This window comes from Rhinatrema bivittatum, chromosome 1, assembly GCF_901001135.1.
Source record: "Rhinatrema bivittatum chromosome 1, aRhiBiv1.1, whole genome shotgun sequence".
Lineage (NCBI taxonomy): Eukaryota > Metazoa > Chordata > Amphibia > Gymnophiona > Rhinatrematidae > Rhinatrema > Rhinatrema bivittatum.
The window spans coordinates 383,560,316-383,578,594 of record NC_042615.1 but is presented as its reverse complement, the minus strand read 5'-3'; the positions used below and the strand labels follow the sequence as shown (position 1 = coordinate 383,578,594).

General features: G+C 42.2%; 1 protein-coding gene across 1 annotated transcript in view; it reads left to right on the top strand.

The window, feature by feature from the left end:
- HGSNAT (heparan-alpha-glucosaminide N-acetyltransferase) overlaps positions 1–18,279 on the top strand; it is a 188,235-nt gene that overhangs the window by 153,810 nt on the left and 16,146 nt on the right. Inside the window, 1 exon segment of the mRNA XM_029601179.1 lies at positions 11,634–11,746. Coding sequence (XP_029457039.1) covers positions 11,634–11,746 — 113 coding nt within the window.

Below are 18,279 nucleotides of genomic sequence, written 5' to 3'. Positions count from 1 at the left end.
TACCAATAGCCATACCCAATGCCACACTGAAGTCTTGGCAAGAGAAGTTGTTACGATTTCTATGGAGACACAGGCCACCCAGGGTGTCCCATGCAGTGCTATATCAAGCTAAAGATCAAGGGGGTCTGGGCCTACCGAACTTAGTATGGTATTATGTGGCTGCTCAGCTGCGCCCCATCATTGATTGGCATCGAAAACAGGAGGCTAAGCAATGGGCCCAGATGGAGCAGGCGTGGATTCCAGAAATGCCGTTTGAGGCACTGATATGGCAACCCTGCAACTCATGGCAACCATACACTCTCATGGCGCCAACCACCAGACACTCTGCACGTATAGTCTGCAAGGAAAAGTAAATTAGTGGGACAGGCATCTTATTTCCCTTAGACTTCTTTATTCCATAATTTGCTTTTCACGCCGTGTCAACCAGCTCCCACTTTTCAGAGATGGAAAGTTAGAGGCATCACACAGATAAAGCGTTGTATCTTGCATAATACTTTCTACACCTTTGATAATCTGCAGTCTTTGTACCATATACCTTCTGTTGAATATTTCTCTTATCTGCAAATTAAACACTTTTTATTGTTTCTTGAGAGAAAAGGACTTCTAACTCGGGAGAGGCCTCTTTTTGAAAGATTCTGTTGATTCCCGGTCCCATCAGGGATTGATATCAAAAATATATAAACTACTTAACACCCGACTACCCAACAAACCACCATATCTCAGGGCTTGGGAGCAGGACTTAGAGCGCATTTTTACGGCTGATGAGTGGTCTCAAATCTATTTTAAGGATCTCCTCCGGCTCCGTTTCTGCGTGGATTGCGGAATCGAACTATAAACTTCTCTTCCGGTGGCACTTCAACCCCCTTTGTCTTCACAAATTTTGTCCCGCTTCCAGTTCCATGTGTTGGCGGCAGTGCCAACAGCAGGGTTCATACATGCATATGTGGTGGGACTGCCCACATATCAAACCAGTATGGCAAGCTATTTCGGATACACTTACAGCTATCTTAGACACCCTGCCAGCTTACAAATGCCACTGCGCTGCTTAATATACCGGACGATTCTTTTTCTTCTCCCATGCAAACTCTTATACACCAGTTTTGTACTGCCACCAAAATGGAAATTGCTCTTGCCTGGAAACGCCCCAGACCACCGACCTCATTTGAGATACTGAGTCGTCTTGATAAAATCTGCACGCTTTACCGACTCACAGCGCTCAAACACCACAAGTTGAGGCAGTATGATCTCATTTGGGAACCCTACATGGCATGGAGACCACTTCCTCTCAATGACGACAATTGATGATCGGATGTTCCTCACTACTGTACTGGACCATTGTTCTTTTACCTTTTTCCTTTCTCTTTCTTATTTTTCATACAGATATATGATGCCTTATATCCACCATAGGCCTTGCTAGGCTAATATACTTTTTATGTGTAGCATGTGGGGGGGGGGGGGACTTTGGTTATGTACAAAAAATGCATTGCTGTTCTGTTTATAATATTTGCTGTGATGATATGCAAGTATATGTTATTAGCAATAAAAATTATAAATAAAAAAAAAAAGAAGCTGGAGTAGCAAACTCTAGAGAATGCCTGTTCTGCACAAAGTCCAGGACCCACCAGTCCAAGGTGATGTGGGTCCACTTGCAGTAAAACCTTTGAAGGTGACTTACCAGGACTACTTCAGAGGATACCCACCTATACCCATTGGGCCAAACATCCAGCTCCAGAAGTCCAGCAATGTCAATCCTTGTCTTCTTGGCTTCATAAAAGGGCTGATTCTTTCCTCGAAACCTGTTCATCTGGGAAGTAAATTGCTTCCTTGGTCTATCTCCTGGCCTCCCTGAAGTGACCATGACCTCTAGCCAGGGAAGCTGAATGGGCTGTATCCTTGGGGAGTTTCAGGGCTTAGACTCCCCCAGATTTTTAAGCCACTTCTCTAGATTTTCTTCAACCAATAACTTCCCTTTGAAAGGAAGCTTGCTAAGAAAAGCCCTAGACGCTGTGCAATCCACCCAGTTGTGCAGCCATAACAGTCTCCATATCGTAACAATAAAGGCCACCGATCAAGAGAAACCAGGGGTAGATTGGCCTATCGGGGGACCAGGCATGCCCAGTGGGCCGGTCAAGTTAGTCACATGACATTTCCTCCCAGACCCCTGTGCTTTCTTTGTGGCTCAACTGCACCAGTAAGCTTCCTGTCTCTGCTCAGGCCAGCTTGCTTTTCCCATCTCTACCTTGCTGCCTTCTTGTGCAGATGTGCTGGGCTTGGATTTTAGAGGGAGCAAAGGCAGGCTGGTACTTGTTTCAGGTAAACCAGTGCCTCGATGACCCCTGCCTGTTGCATATATGAAAAACAATTTTTAATGCTGCTCTGTTGCTGGTTCCGCGGCAGTGCTGTGTTTTTCAGTCAGAGCACTGCTTCTCTTTGGTGTTCCAGTCTAAGCTGCAGTATGCTGACCCCAGCCTGCCTTCCTGTCTCTCCCTCGTGCTTTCTTTTGTTTTTAACTAACTGCATGAACTGTCAGCTCCAAGTCCTTTCCTAGGCAGAAAAAAAGCAGTCTATTGCTAGTCCTGGGGTAACAGAGCTCTCTTTCCATCCAATTAGAACTGCCTGACTGCAGCTTCCGAAGTGGAAGAAGGGAAAGTGAGTTTGTGCAGGCACTGACAGGCAGCACTGTGACTGAAAACAACATTGCCTTGGGACAAGTAACTGAGTGTTTTTTGGCCTTAGTTGATTCAGTAAAGTTAAAAAAAAAAAAAAAAAAGCTATGAAGGAGAGAGGGACTGGCTGGGGCCATCACATTGCAGCTCTCCCACTATCAACAGGACAATAAAGTGCTGGAGAACCCAGCAGCTGAATGAATGTAGGAGCTGTAGCCTGTACATTAGCTGAGGTTACCTGCAACAACTAAAAAAAAAATGGGGAGGATTGGGGCATTAAAGCAGGAATTTGAGGATTGGGTAAATGTAAGTGGGAAATTGGGGAAGGCGAGAGCAGCCCTGGGTGGGAAGTTGAGAAATGTGGAACTCAGACTAGTTGGGGGGGGGACGACTGAGGATACATAGAAACTGGGGGATTAAGGGGCAGTGCAAGAGGGAGATAGGGAGAAAAAATGGGGACTGGCAAGTGAAAGAGAGGCTTGGGGAAGAGGAGGAGGGGTACAGGACAGCAGGGAGATGGGGAGGGTAAGTGGAGACTGATGGGTGAAGTGGGAGAGTGAAAACTTGGGGATTGAGTGGGGTGAGCTGAGATTCCGATTGGGCGAGGGGAGGTGCGTGAGGTGGGGCTGGGTGGACTGAGGGGAAGACCAGGCGGAAGAGAGACAGGGTGAGAGAGATATCTGGGGAACTAAGTGGGAACTTGGGGAGGGTAAAGCTGGCACTTGGGCTGTTGAGAGACAACCCTGGTGGTGGAGGGGGAACGTAAGGAGGTGGTGAACATGAACTCAGGGATTGGGGGGGTTTGTTGGATGGGGAAGAAAGCTGAACAGGAAAATGGTAAAAAGAAAGTGGGACCAAAGTGATGCCCCTAGTGAAAAATAATCCCAACTACAGGTACACAATGCTGGGTTCTGTATTGCGTGACCACCTAGAAAAAGGACCTTGGAGTCCTTCTGGACAATATGTTGAAATCTGATTCAGTGTGAGGCCTGAGGACAAAAAAGCAAATAGATTGTTAGGATTGATCTGAAAAGGAATGGAGAATAAAATGGAAAATATCATATTGCCTCTGAATCAAGACATGGTACAATTGCATCTTGAGTATTGTGTGCTGTTCTGGTCATCTCATCTTAAAAAAGATAGAGAGGAACTAGAAAAGGTGCAGAGGAGAGCACCAAAAATAATAAAGGGGGTAGGACATCTCTCCTATGATGAGAGTCTGTTCAAGCTAGGGCTCTTTAGCTTGAAAAGAGAAGACTGAGAAGGGACACGATAGAAGTTTATAAAATCATGAGTGGAGCTGAACGGGTAAATAAGAGACTGTTATTTACTTTTTCAAATACTAAAATAAGGGCATTGTCCATGAAATTAACAATCAGCAGATTTAAAACAAATTATAGCAATTACTTTTTCATTCTGCGCTCTAACAAGCTGTCAAATTTGTTGCAAGAGGATGTGGTCAAGGTAACTAGCATAGCGGGATTTAAAAGAGGTTTGGACGAGTTCCTGGAGGAAAAATCCATAACACATTATTAGCCAAGTAGACTAAAGAAAGCCCTTGCAGTGAGTTACAGGAATTAGGTCTGCTTTATGGGATCTGTTGGGTACTTGCAATCTGGATTGGCCACTGTTGGAGATGGGATGCTGGGCTTGATGGACCTTGGTCTAACAGAGCATGACAATTCTTAAGTTCTTATGTTTTTATGACCAATGTTACTGGAAAAATAAAATGCCTAGACCACAAAAGTAGAAAAAATCATTGTATTTTCATTTTAGAAATTGGTATATGTAAACTTTGGGGATGTGTATCTCCTATATGTTTGTATTTTGCACAGTACAAGAAGCAGTGTTACTCCTGGGAGAATTATGCACAAAAAAAATGTAAAATTCTGCACACAGTATTTTAAAATTCTGCTCTCTTTATATTAAAATAATTCAGTATAAATTGTTCTGAGTAACTTAATTTCAAATGCAATATTCTACAAATTTATTAGTCAAAGATACAGAATTTGTAATAGTTTTGTGCAGAATTCTCTTAGGAGTAAAATGTTTTTCTCCTGTGCTGCATTGTATGCAGAGTCTGGCTTCTTGGGGTTTCAGTTCAGTTTTTGTCTGCATGTTTCTAATATTTAAATTGCTGTTCTTTATTCTGCATTTAATGAGTATGCATTTCTAGGTTATATATGTTTGACTGCAGGGAGGGATTATGCTATCTTGTCTTTCTGTGTCGTGATCTATTGGCACGCCAGCTTGTTCTGTTTTCCAATAGGAGGTTTATCAATGTTCTATCTCCTCCTGTGATATTTTCATAGACTGTGTTGTTGCCTTTTAAATCCAAGGTGTTAGTGCTGTTATGATATGGCATGTTTCATTACATGAATTCTGAATATCTTTTTGGCAGGCTTTTGTGTTTTGTGACAAAATGTCTGCTAGTGGAGAGAGTTTGTTTTTTGTTGTTGAAGTGACACTACAGTTTAAATATATTTTTGTATGATGAGGGTAGTGAATCTAAATGAGTTCCTTTTGTGCATACTATGACAGGAATGAACATCAATCATAAGCCTTGGCATGTTGGATTATAAGTCTCTCAAATTTATTGGTAGTGCTTGCCTTAGTATTTACAGTATGCCATAGAACATCCCCTTTTGGAATTCATAAGACATAATGGGTATAAGTCAACTTATTAAGGTGCATTTGGAAGTTTATTTATTTATGTATGTATGTATGTATGTATTTATTTATTTATTTATTTATTTATTTATTTAGAATTTCTTCTATACCGATAGCCGTTTGCACATCGTATCGGTTTACATATAACTAGGAACTTTTAGGCATAGCCCTTACATGGAACAGTAACAACTATATGAGACGAGGAACAGAAATAAATATATGTTAAATACATGGTATCATGCTAAAATACTATAATACAAGATACAAGGGACTATAATACAAGGTACAGAAGCTCTTGATAATTCCAAAGCAACGGTAGTGGATCAATTGCAAAGAGATAAAACAAAAAAGTCTGAGCTGACATGTTGGTTACATAAAGTTCGTGAGGAGAGGATCTAGGGAGAATAAGTTCTTTTAATCAGGCTGGCTGCACTCTATACAGTTGGAAGTTGTAAAGAGAAAATAGAGTGCGGATTTGGACGACAAGGTGATTGGGATTTTTCCACCCCAATTGATTTTCACCCATTGAATGATATCAGATTTTTTTTATATTCCCACTGAATAGACCCCTAGTGAAACCTCACTTGGAATACTGTATATAATTCTGCACCTTTAAAACGATATAAACAGGATGAATTTGATCCAGAGGGTGGCTACTAAAATGGTCAGTGGTCTTCATTGTAAAGCCTATAGGAATAGACTGAAAGATCTAAATATGTATACCCTAGAGGAAAGGTAAGATAGGGGAGACATTTAAATATGTCAAAGGTTTCCATGCACAGAAGTCAAGTCTCTTTTTTTTTTTTTTTTAACAGAAAGGCACTAGAATGAGGGGTCATGGGATGAGGGTGAAAGGGGTAGACTCAGGAGTAATCTTAGAAAGTATTTCTTTACAGATGGGTTGTGGATGCATGGAATGGCCTCCCAGTGCAGGTGGTTGAGACAAAAACAGTATCTGAATTCAAGAAAGCATGGGATAAATATAGAGGATCTCTGAGGGGAGTAATGGGAATTGTAAGGCTAGATAAATTGGACAGATAGGTAGCTTAGATGGGCCATATGATTTTTTCTGCTATTGTGTTTCTATGTCTATATTTTTTTTATTGCTATCAATTGTTAACATAAAGAACATTTGGTAATTGATAGTCATGTTTTCTAATCTTCAGAGAGATAGCCGTGTTGGTCTGGTGTAGCACAAATGACAAGAGGTGGGTTGCACCATATAGAATCACCAATTTATTGAGGCATGCATGCCGCCTACCAGCTCCAACGTGATCAACCTGGCCTCTGCGCTGTGCCGCCTCGCCTCTTAGGGCACGCGTGCTTGCACTTGAATCCCTGCTAAGAGCTCCATGGTGGAAATTGGCCCTCTGTGCAGCCTGATGATGTCAGAACATCCTCTGTTTTTAAACCATCCAGCCCTTTGGATCATTGCTTCAGCAACAGGTCTCGTGTTGTGCTTTGCTCGTCAGTGCATGTTGCATTCTCCTGCGTTCTTGTCTCATTTGTGTTCCTGTGTCCCTGCCTTGCTCTTTCCTTCCCTTTGCTCCTTCTTATCTGACTTATTTGTCCTCCCTCTGCCTGCATTCCTGGACTCTGACCCTGGCTTTGAAACCTGACCATTCTCATTTGCTGCCTGGACCTGACCCCTACTTTGGTCCTGAACTTGCCTTGTCTGCTGCCTGCCTTAGACTCTTGTTCTTGCCATCGTCCTAAGGACCCACTTAAGACCTGCCAACCTCCAGAATCCAAGGGCTCAACCTGCAGGGAAGGTGGCTGGAATAGGTGAAGCTCCAGTCCATCCCATCACAGGGCATTGCTGCCTGCAGATGGAGTGGATCTAGTGGATTTCCTGTTAGGTAGTCTCAAGGGTCCAGAATCCAGATCCATTACAAATGTCCTCTACTTCTTGATTATTTAGGAAAAATTTGAAATTTGTGTTGGAGATTTTTTGGCTCAAGTCTGGCAGTAGAGACGTATGTGTTCCAGGTCACATAATGTACTTCTCTAGGGTCAGCTTGGTGTGCTTTGGGAGTTATTGACTCACATGAGCCTGTTTTGAAAAAATCCCTCGGGCTGATATTTCCCTACAGTCCGCCCGTGAGAGAAACCCTAATAATGTCATGTATTTATTTATTTATAAAATGAATAGCCTGTTGATCCACAGACCTCAGCGGATTACAATAAACATACATAATAGACATATATAATACAATTACAGTTAAAACAAAAATCAAAATAAAACCAACATAGCAAACAAAGCAAAAAAATAAAACCTTATAGAATTTTCATTTAACCTGAAATGTCACATTCACGCTTATTACAGGTGCTAGGGAGGAAACGCTAGTAGAAACAGGTTTTCAAAAGTTCCTGGAATGTCCTCCTCAGCCTTAAGAAAGTCAGGGAGCTCATTCCACAACTGAAAACCAGCAACAGAGAACATTCGCTCACGGCAGTGAGCCAGGTGAATAAATTTGACAGTAGAGATGATAAGCAAGCCTTTTGATGCAGAGCATAAAGGGTGCATAGGCAGATAACTGACAGACCTGGGTAAACTACTGGGAGCAAGATCATTCACTGCTTTGAAAACTAGTGTAAGAACTTTAAAACTTATACGCCACTGTATGGGAAGCCAGTGAAGATGAGCTAAAATTGGAAATATATGAGAATGAAGAGATATTCCCAAAACCAGACGAGCAGCTGAATTTTGAATGGCTTGTAAAGTTTAGAGTGGACCTAGGGATACCCAGACAGTGTGGTTCATAACTTGTGAATTTACCTGTGGGTCTTTTTTTTATGTTCAGCCAAGCATATTTCAGAATTGCAGGCCTTATCTTGTGTTTGACACTTTAAATCACTCAGCTCTTATTTCATGGTTACCACAAATTGGTTCTCGATTGATTTAAATCTTATCTGTTGGATAAAAGTCAGTGTGTCTCCATTTCCTCTGTCCAATCTTCTTGGCGTACAGTTGTGATGGGTGTCCCTCAAGGGTCCGCATTGTCAGCCACCCTGTTTAAATATATATTTGGCCCCCTTGTGTACTCTTCTTTCTACACTGGGAGTGAATTAAAAGCTGTACACTGATGACATACATTTCATGATTCCCAAACAAGCCATTCGGGATTTTCTTTCATTATGACTCAGCTTATTAAGTCTTAGTTGTCCCATAATAGATTGTTACTAAATTTGGGAAAGACAGAGATCACTTTATTGAATAATATTCCTATGCTTGATGCTCTTACTGTTTTTTGAGATTTGGTTATTCCTGTTCCTTCACAAATGAGAAATTTAGGTGGGATGCTTGATAATAAACTTTCAGTGAAGCCACACATTAAAGCTATCATAAAATCTTCCTCCTTCAAAATTCGGATGTTACATAGGCTCAGCCTAAGTTAGAGGCCAACAAGTTTCGGTCTATCCTGCAAGCTTTTTTATTAACAAGTATGGATCATTGCAATTCATTATTGTTTGCCTTGCTTGCTGCTTTATTGAAAGCCCTTCAGGTTTTGCAGAATTTTGCAGCAAGAATGCTTACTGGATGGTTTCAACATATTACACTTGTGTTGAAAACATTACATTGGCTTCCAGTAGAATGGCATATTAAGTACAAGATTGCATTACTTATACAAAATTAATTTTAAACATTGATGGATTGGTTAACATTGCACCATGAATTGGTTCAATTTTAAGCATTTATATTCCTGGGCGTTCACTGCATTCTGTGGAAAAAGTCATCTTGGAAGTGCATTTGGTTGAATCTCATGAGTGAGCATTTTCGGTTGCAGGACCAATATTTTGGAACATCTTGCCAGAGCAGCTATATCGAATTACAGACTATATGCTTTTTAAGAAGGCACTTAAAACCTTTTTATTTAAAAATTGCTTTTTGAGATAATGAGGTATAAAGCAATTTGAATCTTAGCACAATAATTAGCACAGCAACATACATATTGAGCAACTTTATTGTTTTATGTACTTTTGTTTTATTTTTATCTGTTTTATTGATTTTATGTATGTAAGTATGTTTATTACTAATTGTATGTTTTTATGTTTTGTTATTGTTTTTGAATCTGGTTTTGTATAAATTGTGTGTTTTTATTGTGCTTACCTTTTATCATATGGAGTATGCAGAATATAAATTGAATAAATAAATCTATTTAGTATTTTCTACTGAGTCTCTCACTTTTCACCCAAGGTCATGTTCTCTTTTTCTTTAAACCAGACAATTTCTCTCCCACAGTTTTCAAACGAAGATTGTCATGATAAGGATAGAATTGTCTGTTACTTGGATGTTTGTTGCATTCTTCTTAGATACTTGAAGGTTTGTGTTCATCATTGGCCAGATGGATCAAAGAGGTAATCTCCTTAGCATATTTGATGAAGGGCCAGCAGGCTCCAGAGACCCTTTGTATTCATTCTATGAGGGCTCTTCTTGGGCAGAGTCTATGGCTATTACCCTGGAGGATATTTGTAAGGTGGCCACTTGGTCTTCCTTGCATTCGTTCAATAAGCATTACAGATTAGATGTGCTGGCCAAGGGAGATGTAGCCTTTGGGGCAGGTATTCTCAGGATAGCTTTGTCTCCTCCCTCCCATGTTAGAAGGGGCTTGGGTACTTACCATGCATCTGGACTGGTCTAACAGGATGACAAGAAAAGAGAAATTTAGTTTTACCTGTTGATTTCCTTTCCTTGAATCCTGCTAGACCAATCCATAACCATCCCAGGAAGTCAGTGGCTGCTATTTGCTTGTCCTTGGGTGAGAAGGTTCAGAGTCTCTTTCTCTCTAGGAGAGAATCTAGTGCTTCTCTCTTTTTCTTGCTACTCATTTTTTCCTGTTCCTTCTTAACCCCATAAGACGGATTGCTAGTGGAAAGATCTCTCCAGTTCTAGTTTTTCAAAGTTTTTGTAGTTTGTTTCTTGGGGAGCTTTCTTCACTCTGCTCCTTTGACATAAGGATACTGGCAAATAGCACCTCCGCACCATGCTCTTACTGTAGTGATGGTGATACTGAAAAATTGTGATCCTCTGTCTCCATATGCTAGCAGAGTGGCATACAGTATATCCATGCATCTGGATTGATCTAGCAGGATTCAAAGAAAGGAAATTATCAGGTAAGACTAAATTATCCATCAGTCTCCTGGCTACTGCTAAAAATAGTTACATGAAATGAAAGCCCAGGAGCTACATGCCTAGTGATTTGCTTGCTTTCTTTTTCAGTCTTCACCCTGAATATTTCCCTGGATAAAACCTTAGCATTTCATAGTGATGTAACATTAGGGGTACTTTTATTGTGGCAGTGGATAAGCCTGGAATTTGACAAAAAAATATACAGTATGAAGCTACTGAAAAAAAGAAAATTAAATAAAAAGGTTAATGTATAGGGAGAAAGTGGAAAGTGCAGGAAAGCTAGTACATTGGAAAATGTGAAACTGTTATGCATGCAATTTTCCAGCAGCCCTGATGATGACACTATACTAGGGAGAAGCCAATTCCAGTCCTCAAGAACCCCAAATAGGCTTGGATGGCCACAGTGAATATACATGAGAGCTTTGCATCTGATGGAGGCAGTGCATGATAATCTATATCATTCATATTCATTGTGGAGATCCTGAAAATCAGGCCCATTTGTGGCTCTTAAGGACCAAAATTGTCCATCTCTGCTTTATACTTGGAAATAAAGATAATTGATTTATTGGTTCAGTTGCTAAGATAAAAAATTCAAGTTGAACAATTTAATGCCTCCTTCCCCAACACGTTTTCCCTTCACTGATGTTCTCCTAGCAATTGTACTCAGCTGAGATTCCCTGCAGGCAGAGGAAAGAGGGGAATATTCTGAGACCTGGTCTTTCAAGTAACTCCTCTTTGCTAAAAGGGCTTAGCCTTAGGTGGCATGATTGTCCCGTTCCTCAATTGTATCTGTACCAAGTGACCTAACCCTGCAGGCCCTCAAGCCACCCAATAATCTTTATTTCTTAGAAAAGAAAATAGAGCCTTTGCAGGCTGTGATCTCTTTCAAAGGGCAAATAAAAAATATGTTGCAGTACATGAGCTTTCAAGATCTCAGGCTGCCTCTTTAGATGTCAGGACCAATATGGCTACTAGATCTTTCTTTAAAAAGAGACTTCAGATATTTAATTATAGTAGTCTCTTATCAAAAATGTCTAGGAGTCCACAAATGTATTTCTTAGCTGGTACTTAATAACTTTTAAGTATCAGTTATCTAGGATTGAAGGAATTGTTTGTGTATATATTTAAACTTGTGCCATTTTAAATCCCTCATTTAAAATATACAGGTCCATCTCCTATGTGACAACTCTCAGCTGCTTCTCCTTCTGGCTTCTCCTGCTGATTTATTACTTGGTGGATGTGAAGAAGCTCTGGTCAGGTGCTCCTTTTGTCTATCCAGGTGAGTGCCAAATCTGAATGGAAGGGACATTACTTTTTAGAGTTGGGTATTCCTTTTATATAATATCTCTCTGTAATATGCAAGCTCACTTTCCCCTGTTTGTTTATCTTTTTTCATAGTTTGTTTTCCTCGCTGTCTTGTCCCTGTGCTTAATTGATAATTGGTGCCTTATTTGCAGCTCTGTGGTCCCTGTGAAGACTTGGCCATTTTAGGAAGTTGCACTTCTTGACCATGAGGTAGCATTTATCTCTTCCTGCAGAGGACCACGATAACTCATGCTGGTACTAGCAGAACATGTCATAAATTCATTTCTAGCCTAATCTTCCTTGACAGCTAATGTGTGTTGGAATTAATGGGAGTAATTTTCAAAGTCACTCACGAGCATAAAACCCATTTTTATGTGCATAAGTAGCTCTTTGAAAAAAGCCCTAGCAAGTGTGCATGTAATTCAGGTCTCCATCAACAAGCATAGGTAAATCATCTATAACCCATATGTGATATCATCTGATGGCACTGACATGGTCATAGCTGTTAGAGTTCAGAAATCTTTGAGCATGGGTGAGAGTTCCCATGTGAGGTTGCTATCTCATGAGCCCTTCATCTGAGCTTTCCCATGGATAACTTTGGCATTTTCACTGTTTTTGAATTTATACGTTTTCTTTCCACCCACTGCCTCAGCAGCCTCTCAAAAGAATTAAGCTCTGCATTAAAAAAAAATAAATTTTGGAACGATCTAAATCAAAGAAACCCTCTGTTAGCAGCTTCAAGACCTGCAAGCGTGGACACCATGCCATCTGCTACTGCTGCCTGAGCCCAGACCTTGATGTCTGTAATTTATTTATTTAAACATTTTATATCGTTGTTCCATATAATGATCACATTGGTTTACAGAGGTAACATTCATAACTATTAATCAACAAATCTTGATGGTTTACATAGATAGTATTCATTAGCAGTGATTAGCATTTCTCAGTTGTCCAACCTGCTGTAGGGATGGCCCTGTGGGCAAGTCATATCTATGCCTGGAAGATGGACCTGTGGATCTCAGCATTGGGTAAGGCCTTGATGCGAAGGCAGGGCAGCATAGCTACTGTACCTCCTGAAGTGAGGCCACCTCGGATTCCAGGCTTCACAAGAAGCACCGAGATCACATAGGGTGTTGGCCTCTCCTTCCCATAAGTCTGGGATCTCCTCCTGCTGACTGCAGACCTTCCCCAGTTATCTAGGGAAAGAGGTAAAGCAGCAACGCTGGTGATCTAACTGCTGGAGAACTCAATGAAACCTATGGAAAAATAAATATGGTGTTCTCCCCCATAGTGGTAGAGCTGCAAGGAAAAAGTTGGAGATGAAGGAATGCTGACCTAAGTGGCACAAGCCTGGTTAGTGGTGTTGCCAACATTAGCATCAGTTGAACAATGAGCAACAACACATTATACCTACTGAAGAGCAAATTACGGCACCACATCTGGTATACACAAGTTCACAAAACTGAAACATTCTCTGACATTTTCCAAAAAAACCTGCCTTTTATAAAAGAGGCAAGGAGAGTGACTAACAGTCACTCTTTTGGCACCAGATGTATCTGAATTGCATGATCGTGTAACTGTCCACAACAAGGGGAGGTGGACCAGGGACAAGCCTCTCGCGAGGCCCCGAGGTGAGCGAACAAACAGCTGCAAAAAAACGCGGCGAATTTAAAAAAACAAAAAAGAAGCCGCATTTGGAAGGGCACAGCTAAGCCCTCCCCGGAAGCCCCGACGCCTCCCCAGAGCCCTTTAAAGGGCCGAAAACGACTGCAGGCGATCCTTTCTCTCCGGCGCCGCCGCCCTGCACTGCCCCCTCGATCCGGGTCAGCCCTCCCCGCGCGATCGGCATAGGCCCATCGGGGCCAGGGGAGGTGGACCAGGGACAAGCCTCTCGCGAGGCCCCGAGGTGAGCGAACAAAAGCCCCGCCCACCGATCCAGCTCCTCCAATAGGAGCCAGCCCTTGAGGGGTTTTAAATCAATATCCAGCCCAGCGCCGAACGCCGCGCGCCAAAGGAGCGCGCCCCTTTGTGTGCCCCTTAGTGTAGCCCCGCAGATAGCCCTGCAGGACAACCCTTATCTTGAATTCTGAAACTGCCCAGCCCTTCCGGTTCTCAAGCCGGTCTACCTCCCCACCCCACTTCATTACGTATTCAGCCTCTCACTCCAACTGGGAGCGGCTGTAACCTGTAACGGGTCCCATTACAACCCTACTTCCTGCTCCTACACTGCAGATCATCCAGAGAAAGTGTACTACCGCACTCAGCATTCAACCAGCATCAGACAACAACCGCCCAGCACTCAGCAGTCAACCAGCATCAGACAACAACCGCCCAGCTCTCAGCAGTCAACCAGCATCAGACAACAACCGCCCAGCACTCAGCAGTCAACCAGCATCAGACAACAACCGCCCAGCACTCAGCAGTCAACCAGCATCAGACAACAACCGCCCAGCACTCAGCAGTCAACCAGCATCAGACAACAACCGCCCAGCACTCAGCAGTCAACCAGCATCAGACAACAACCGCCCAGCACTCAGCATTCAACCAGCATCAGACAACAACCGCCCAGCACTCAGCGCTCAGCATTCTACCCGCATCAGACAATCCTGCTTCCAGACCCAATCAAGCTCATCTCAGACTAAACCTCCTCCAGAATTCCACTCATCATGCACACTTACAACATACCAATCATCCACAACCAAAGGAGAACCCCTTCAACCAACTACACCAACATCATACAAAAAAGAATTATCCCTATCATGACATCACCATTGAACCAACTTCTAGGCCTCACGCTACTCTCAGTTACCCTCTTCAATGCGCAATCCTTAACTAAGAAGACTCATATTCTCAATGATTACCTCTTGGATTCCAACCCAGACATCTGTGCCATCACAGAAACCTGGTTAGAAAACTCGGACATTGCATTAACGAACCAACTACCTATCCAGACATATGACATCTTCACCTTCCATAGACTCAAAAAAAGAGGAGGCGGACTTCTTCTAGCCACCAAGAAAGAACTCAGACTGACCGCACATTCAATCAAAACAGAGTCCAAACTGGAATTGGGTCTAGTCAAGTCAAAACATCTACAAATTCTGTTAGTCTACGCTCCACCGGGAGTTCTAGAAACGGACCCCTCACCTCTCATAGAATCCATTGTGAAATATATTAACTCAGACCTTCCAACAATGATTATGGGGGATTTCAACCTTCATACAAACACAACACCTCGCTCGGCGAACTGCGAAACCCTCCTCACCACCCTCGGCGCTATGGGATTCACTCAGACCATCAACAGCCCCACACAAAGCTGGACACACTCTGGATCTAATATTCATCAATTCTAATTTCACCTGCACAACAGAACCCACCTGTACCCCTATCCCTTGGTCAGATCATTTCCTGATAGAATCTTCCTTCTCCACACTCAAACAGACACTCTCCGTTCCACACCTTTCTACCATTCAATTCAGGAAAGCATGTCCATTTGATATACTCAGCGATCAGCTCTCCAAAGAACTCTCTAACTTAGACCTAGCTAACCCTGACTCAGCCCTATCCTCCTGGCAAAAGATTACAGAAGCAGTCGCAAACAAATTGTGCCCGATAGTCTCCAAATTAATCAACCCTACAAAAAAAGGAAATCAACCCTGGTTCAGCACGGAACTTAAACAGATGAAACAGGACTTACGCCAGAAAGAAAATAGATGGCGCAAAACCCCTAACACATCTACCCTGTCAACATACAAGGGATTCTTACATCACTACAGGACCGCCATTCTACAGAAAAAAAAGGAATACTATGCAAACAAAATACACCATTTCCAATACGATGCCCAGGCCCTATTTGCTTACGTAACACAAATCACGAAATCTTCCCCCCCACCTATCCCAGACGAACAAGCTCTTTCCAAGGCCAATGAGCTCGCTTCATTCTTTCAACAGAAGATCTTAAATACCCTCGCCCTCCTTCCTCCAAATACAACAACTCTCAAGTTGGACGAGAATCCCAACTCTCTTACTAGACCCAAATTTGACAGTTTCGAATCAATCTCCACTAAAGAGATTGAATCCCTTCTAAAAAGTCAGAAACCATCTAGCCATCCGGCTGATAATATCCCATCGAGACTCCTGCTTCTCATCCCAAACGCGATCTCAGGACCTCTGACCAGCATCATAAACAGCCTTCTAACCCAAGGAAGCTACCCAGACAGTCTAAAAACCGCCTCACTCAAGCCCCTACTCAAGAAACACAACTTAGACCCCAATGTACTAGCTAATTTCAGACCCATCTCTAACCTCCCATTCGTTGCCAAACTAACAGAGAAACTGGTAAACACCCAACTCTCTGAATACCTAGAAGACCACAAGATCCTATACCCTTCGCAATATGGTTTCCGCAAATCACGCAACACGGAAACCCTCCTTATTTCACGTACAGACCATATTATTATGGGGTTAGACAAAGGACACTCCTTTCTATTAGTCCTGTTAGACATCTCGGCGGCATTTGACACCGTCAACCATTCCATCCTGCTGGATCGCCTAGCAGATATCGGCATCTCCGGATCTGCCCACAACTGGTTCAAGTCCTTCCTCAGCAATAGGACTTACAAAGTCAAAATCAACAATAAAGAGTCACCCCTAACAAAATCAACCCTTGGTGTTCCACAAGGATCCTCCTTATCTCCAACCCTCTTTAACATATACCTTCTCCCCCTCTGCCAACTGTTAACAGATCTCAACCTAATTCATTATCTGTACGCTGACGACGTGCAGATTCTAATCCCTATAACAGAATCAATCTCAAAAGCGCTCAAACATTGGAATAACTGCCTTTTATCCATCACTAATCTACTCAACAGTTTAAACTTGGTACTCAACGCCTCCAAGACAGAGCTTCTCTACATCTCCTCAAATGATAACAATATCTCCCCACCATCACCTCACAATTCTCTCATTACCTGTAAGCAGGTTAGAGACCTTGGGGTAATTCTAGACAATCGACTAAACCTAAAGAAAATGGTCAACACAACCTCCAAAGACTGCTTCTACAGACTACAGGTTCTAAAACGACTTAAACCACTCTTATTCTTCCATGACTTCAGGACAGTCCTCCAAGCGCTTCTGTTCGCCAAAATAGACTACTGCAGTGCCCTTTTCCTAGGCCTCCCCAAATCCACTACCAAACCTCTGCAGATGATTCAAAATGCGGCAGCGAGATTGCTGACCAGTACCAGCCGCGGCGAACACATCTCACCCATCCTCAGGAACCTACATTGGTTACCAGTGAACTTCAGAATTCTATACAAATCAATCACCTTAATTCACAAAACCATACATCATCAACTCCAACTCGACCTGGATATCCCATTCAAACTCCACTCCTCTAACAGACCAACTAGAGATATTCACAAAGGCACTCTGAAATACCCCCCCACTAAAGCCTCACGCCTCGCTACAACCAAAGACAGAGCTTTTTCGATAGCAGGCCCATCTATCTGGAATAGCATCCCATCAAATCTCAGACTGGAGCCATGCCTTTTAACTTTCAGAAAAAGACTTAAAACCTGGCTCTTTCACCAAGCCTTCACTGAACCACCAGACAATCATTAGTTGTCCTTCACTCCAACCCGGTCTAGCATTTATACCCTCGAACAATAGACTCTGACACTTCCAGGTTAAAGCACCTTTTAAACCTTTTAACCCGTACGCTCTACGGTAACACTCATTATTTATTTCCTGCCTTATCTTCTTTCCAGCTTGTCGCAAGCTTCCAAGTTCTCTTTCCCTGTTGATTGTAACTTTTTCGACCTTTTTCCTACCTACTGTTATCTTTCGTTTTTTACTTAAATTGTTACTCCAGTTCTACCCTTGTTAAATGTAAACCGATCCGATATGGTTACTTACTATGAAGGTCGGTATAAAAAAACTGTTAAATAAATAAAACATGCATTATCCTTTTACAGAGTAGAAGTGAGAAGGGGATCTAGATCGGGTCACTTTGTTCATGTGGATGAATGTGGTGGGCAAGTTTGCACGCTTCTGTTTTAAGTAAGATAAATGAAGGCAGACCCTCTCCCATATGAGTCCAAGTGTGGTGGGAAATCGAGATGGAATTATACAGCGTAGTGGCAAAAATAGAGGCCTCATATGGAGCATATGAAGCTCCATTTCCCACTACTCCTCTCTTTGCTGTCTTGGCTTGCTATCTTTAATATTGCTGTGAGCTGTTAGGGAATGCAGGCATTGGAAGGGTTGATTATTGAATCTTTTAAGTAAAAGAACTGAGCTTTGCTGTCTGAGCCAGTGTTGCACCTTTTGTAGGAGAGCTTTTGAACATTTATTTATTTATACATTTTTATATACCGAGGAACGTTGAGAACATCACCTCAGTTTACATAAAGCAGCAACGGACCTTTACAATGAAATAAGGAGAAAAAATGCTATCAAACAGGCATTACAAAAGGAACTGAGAGCATAAAATCAAACTGATTAACC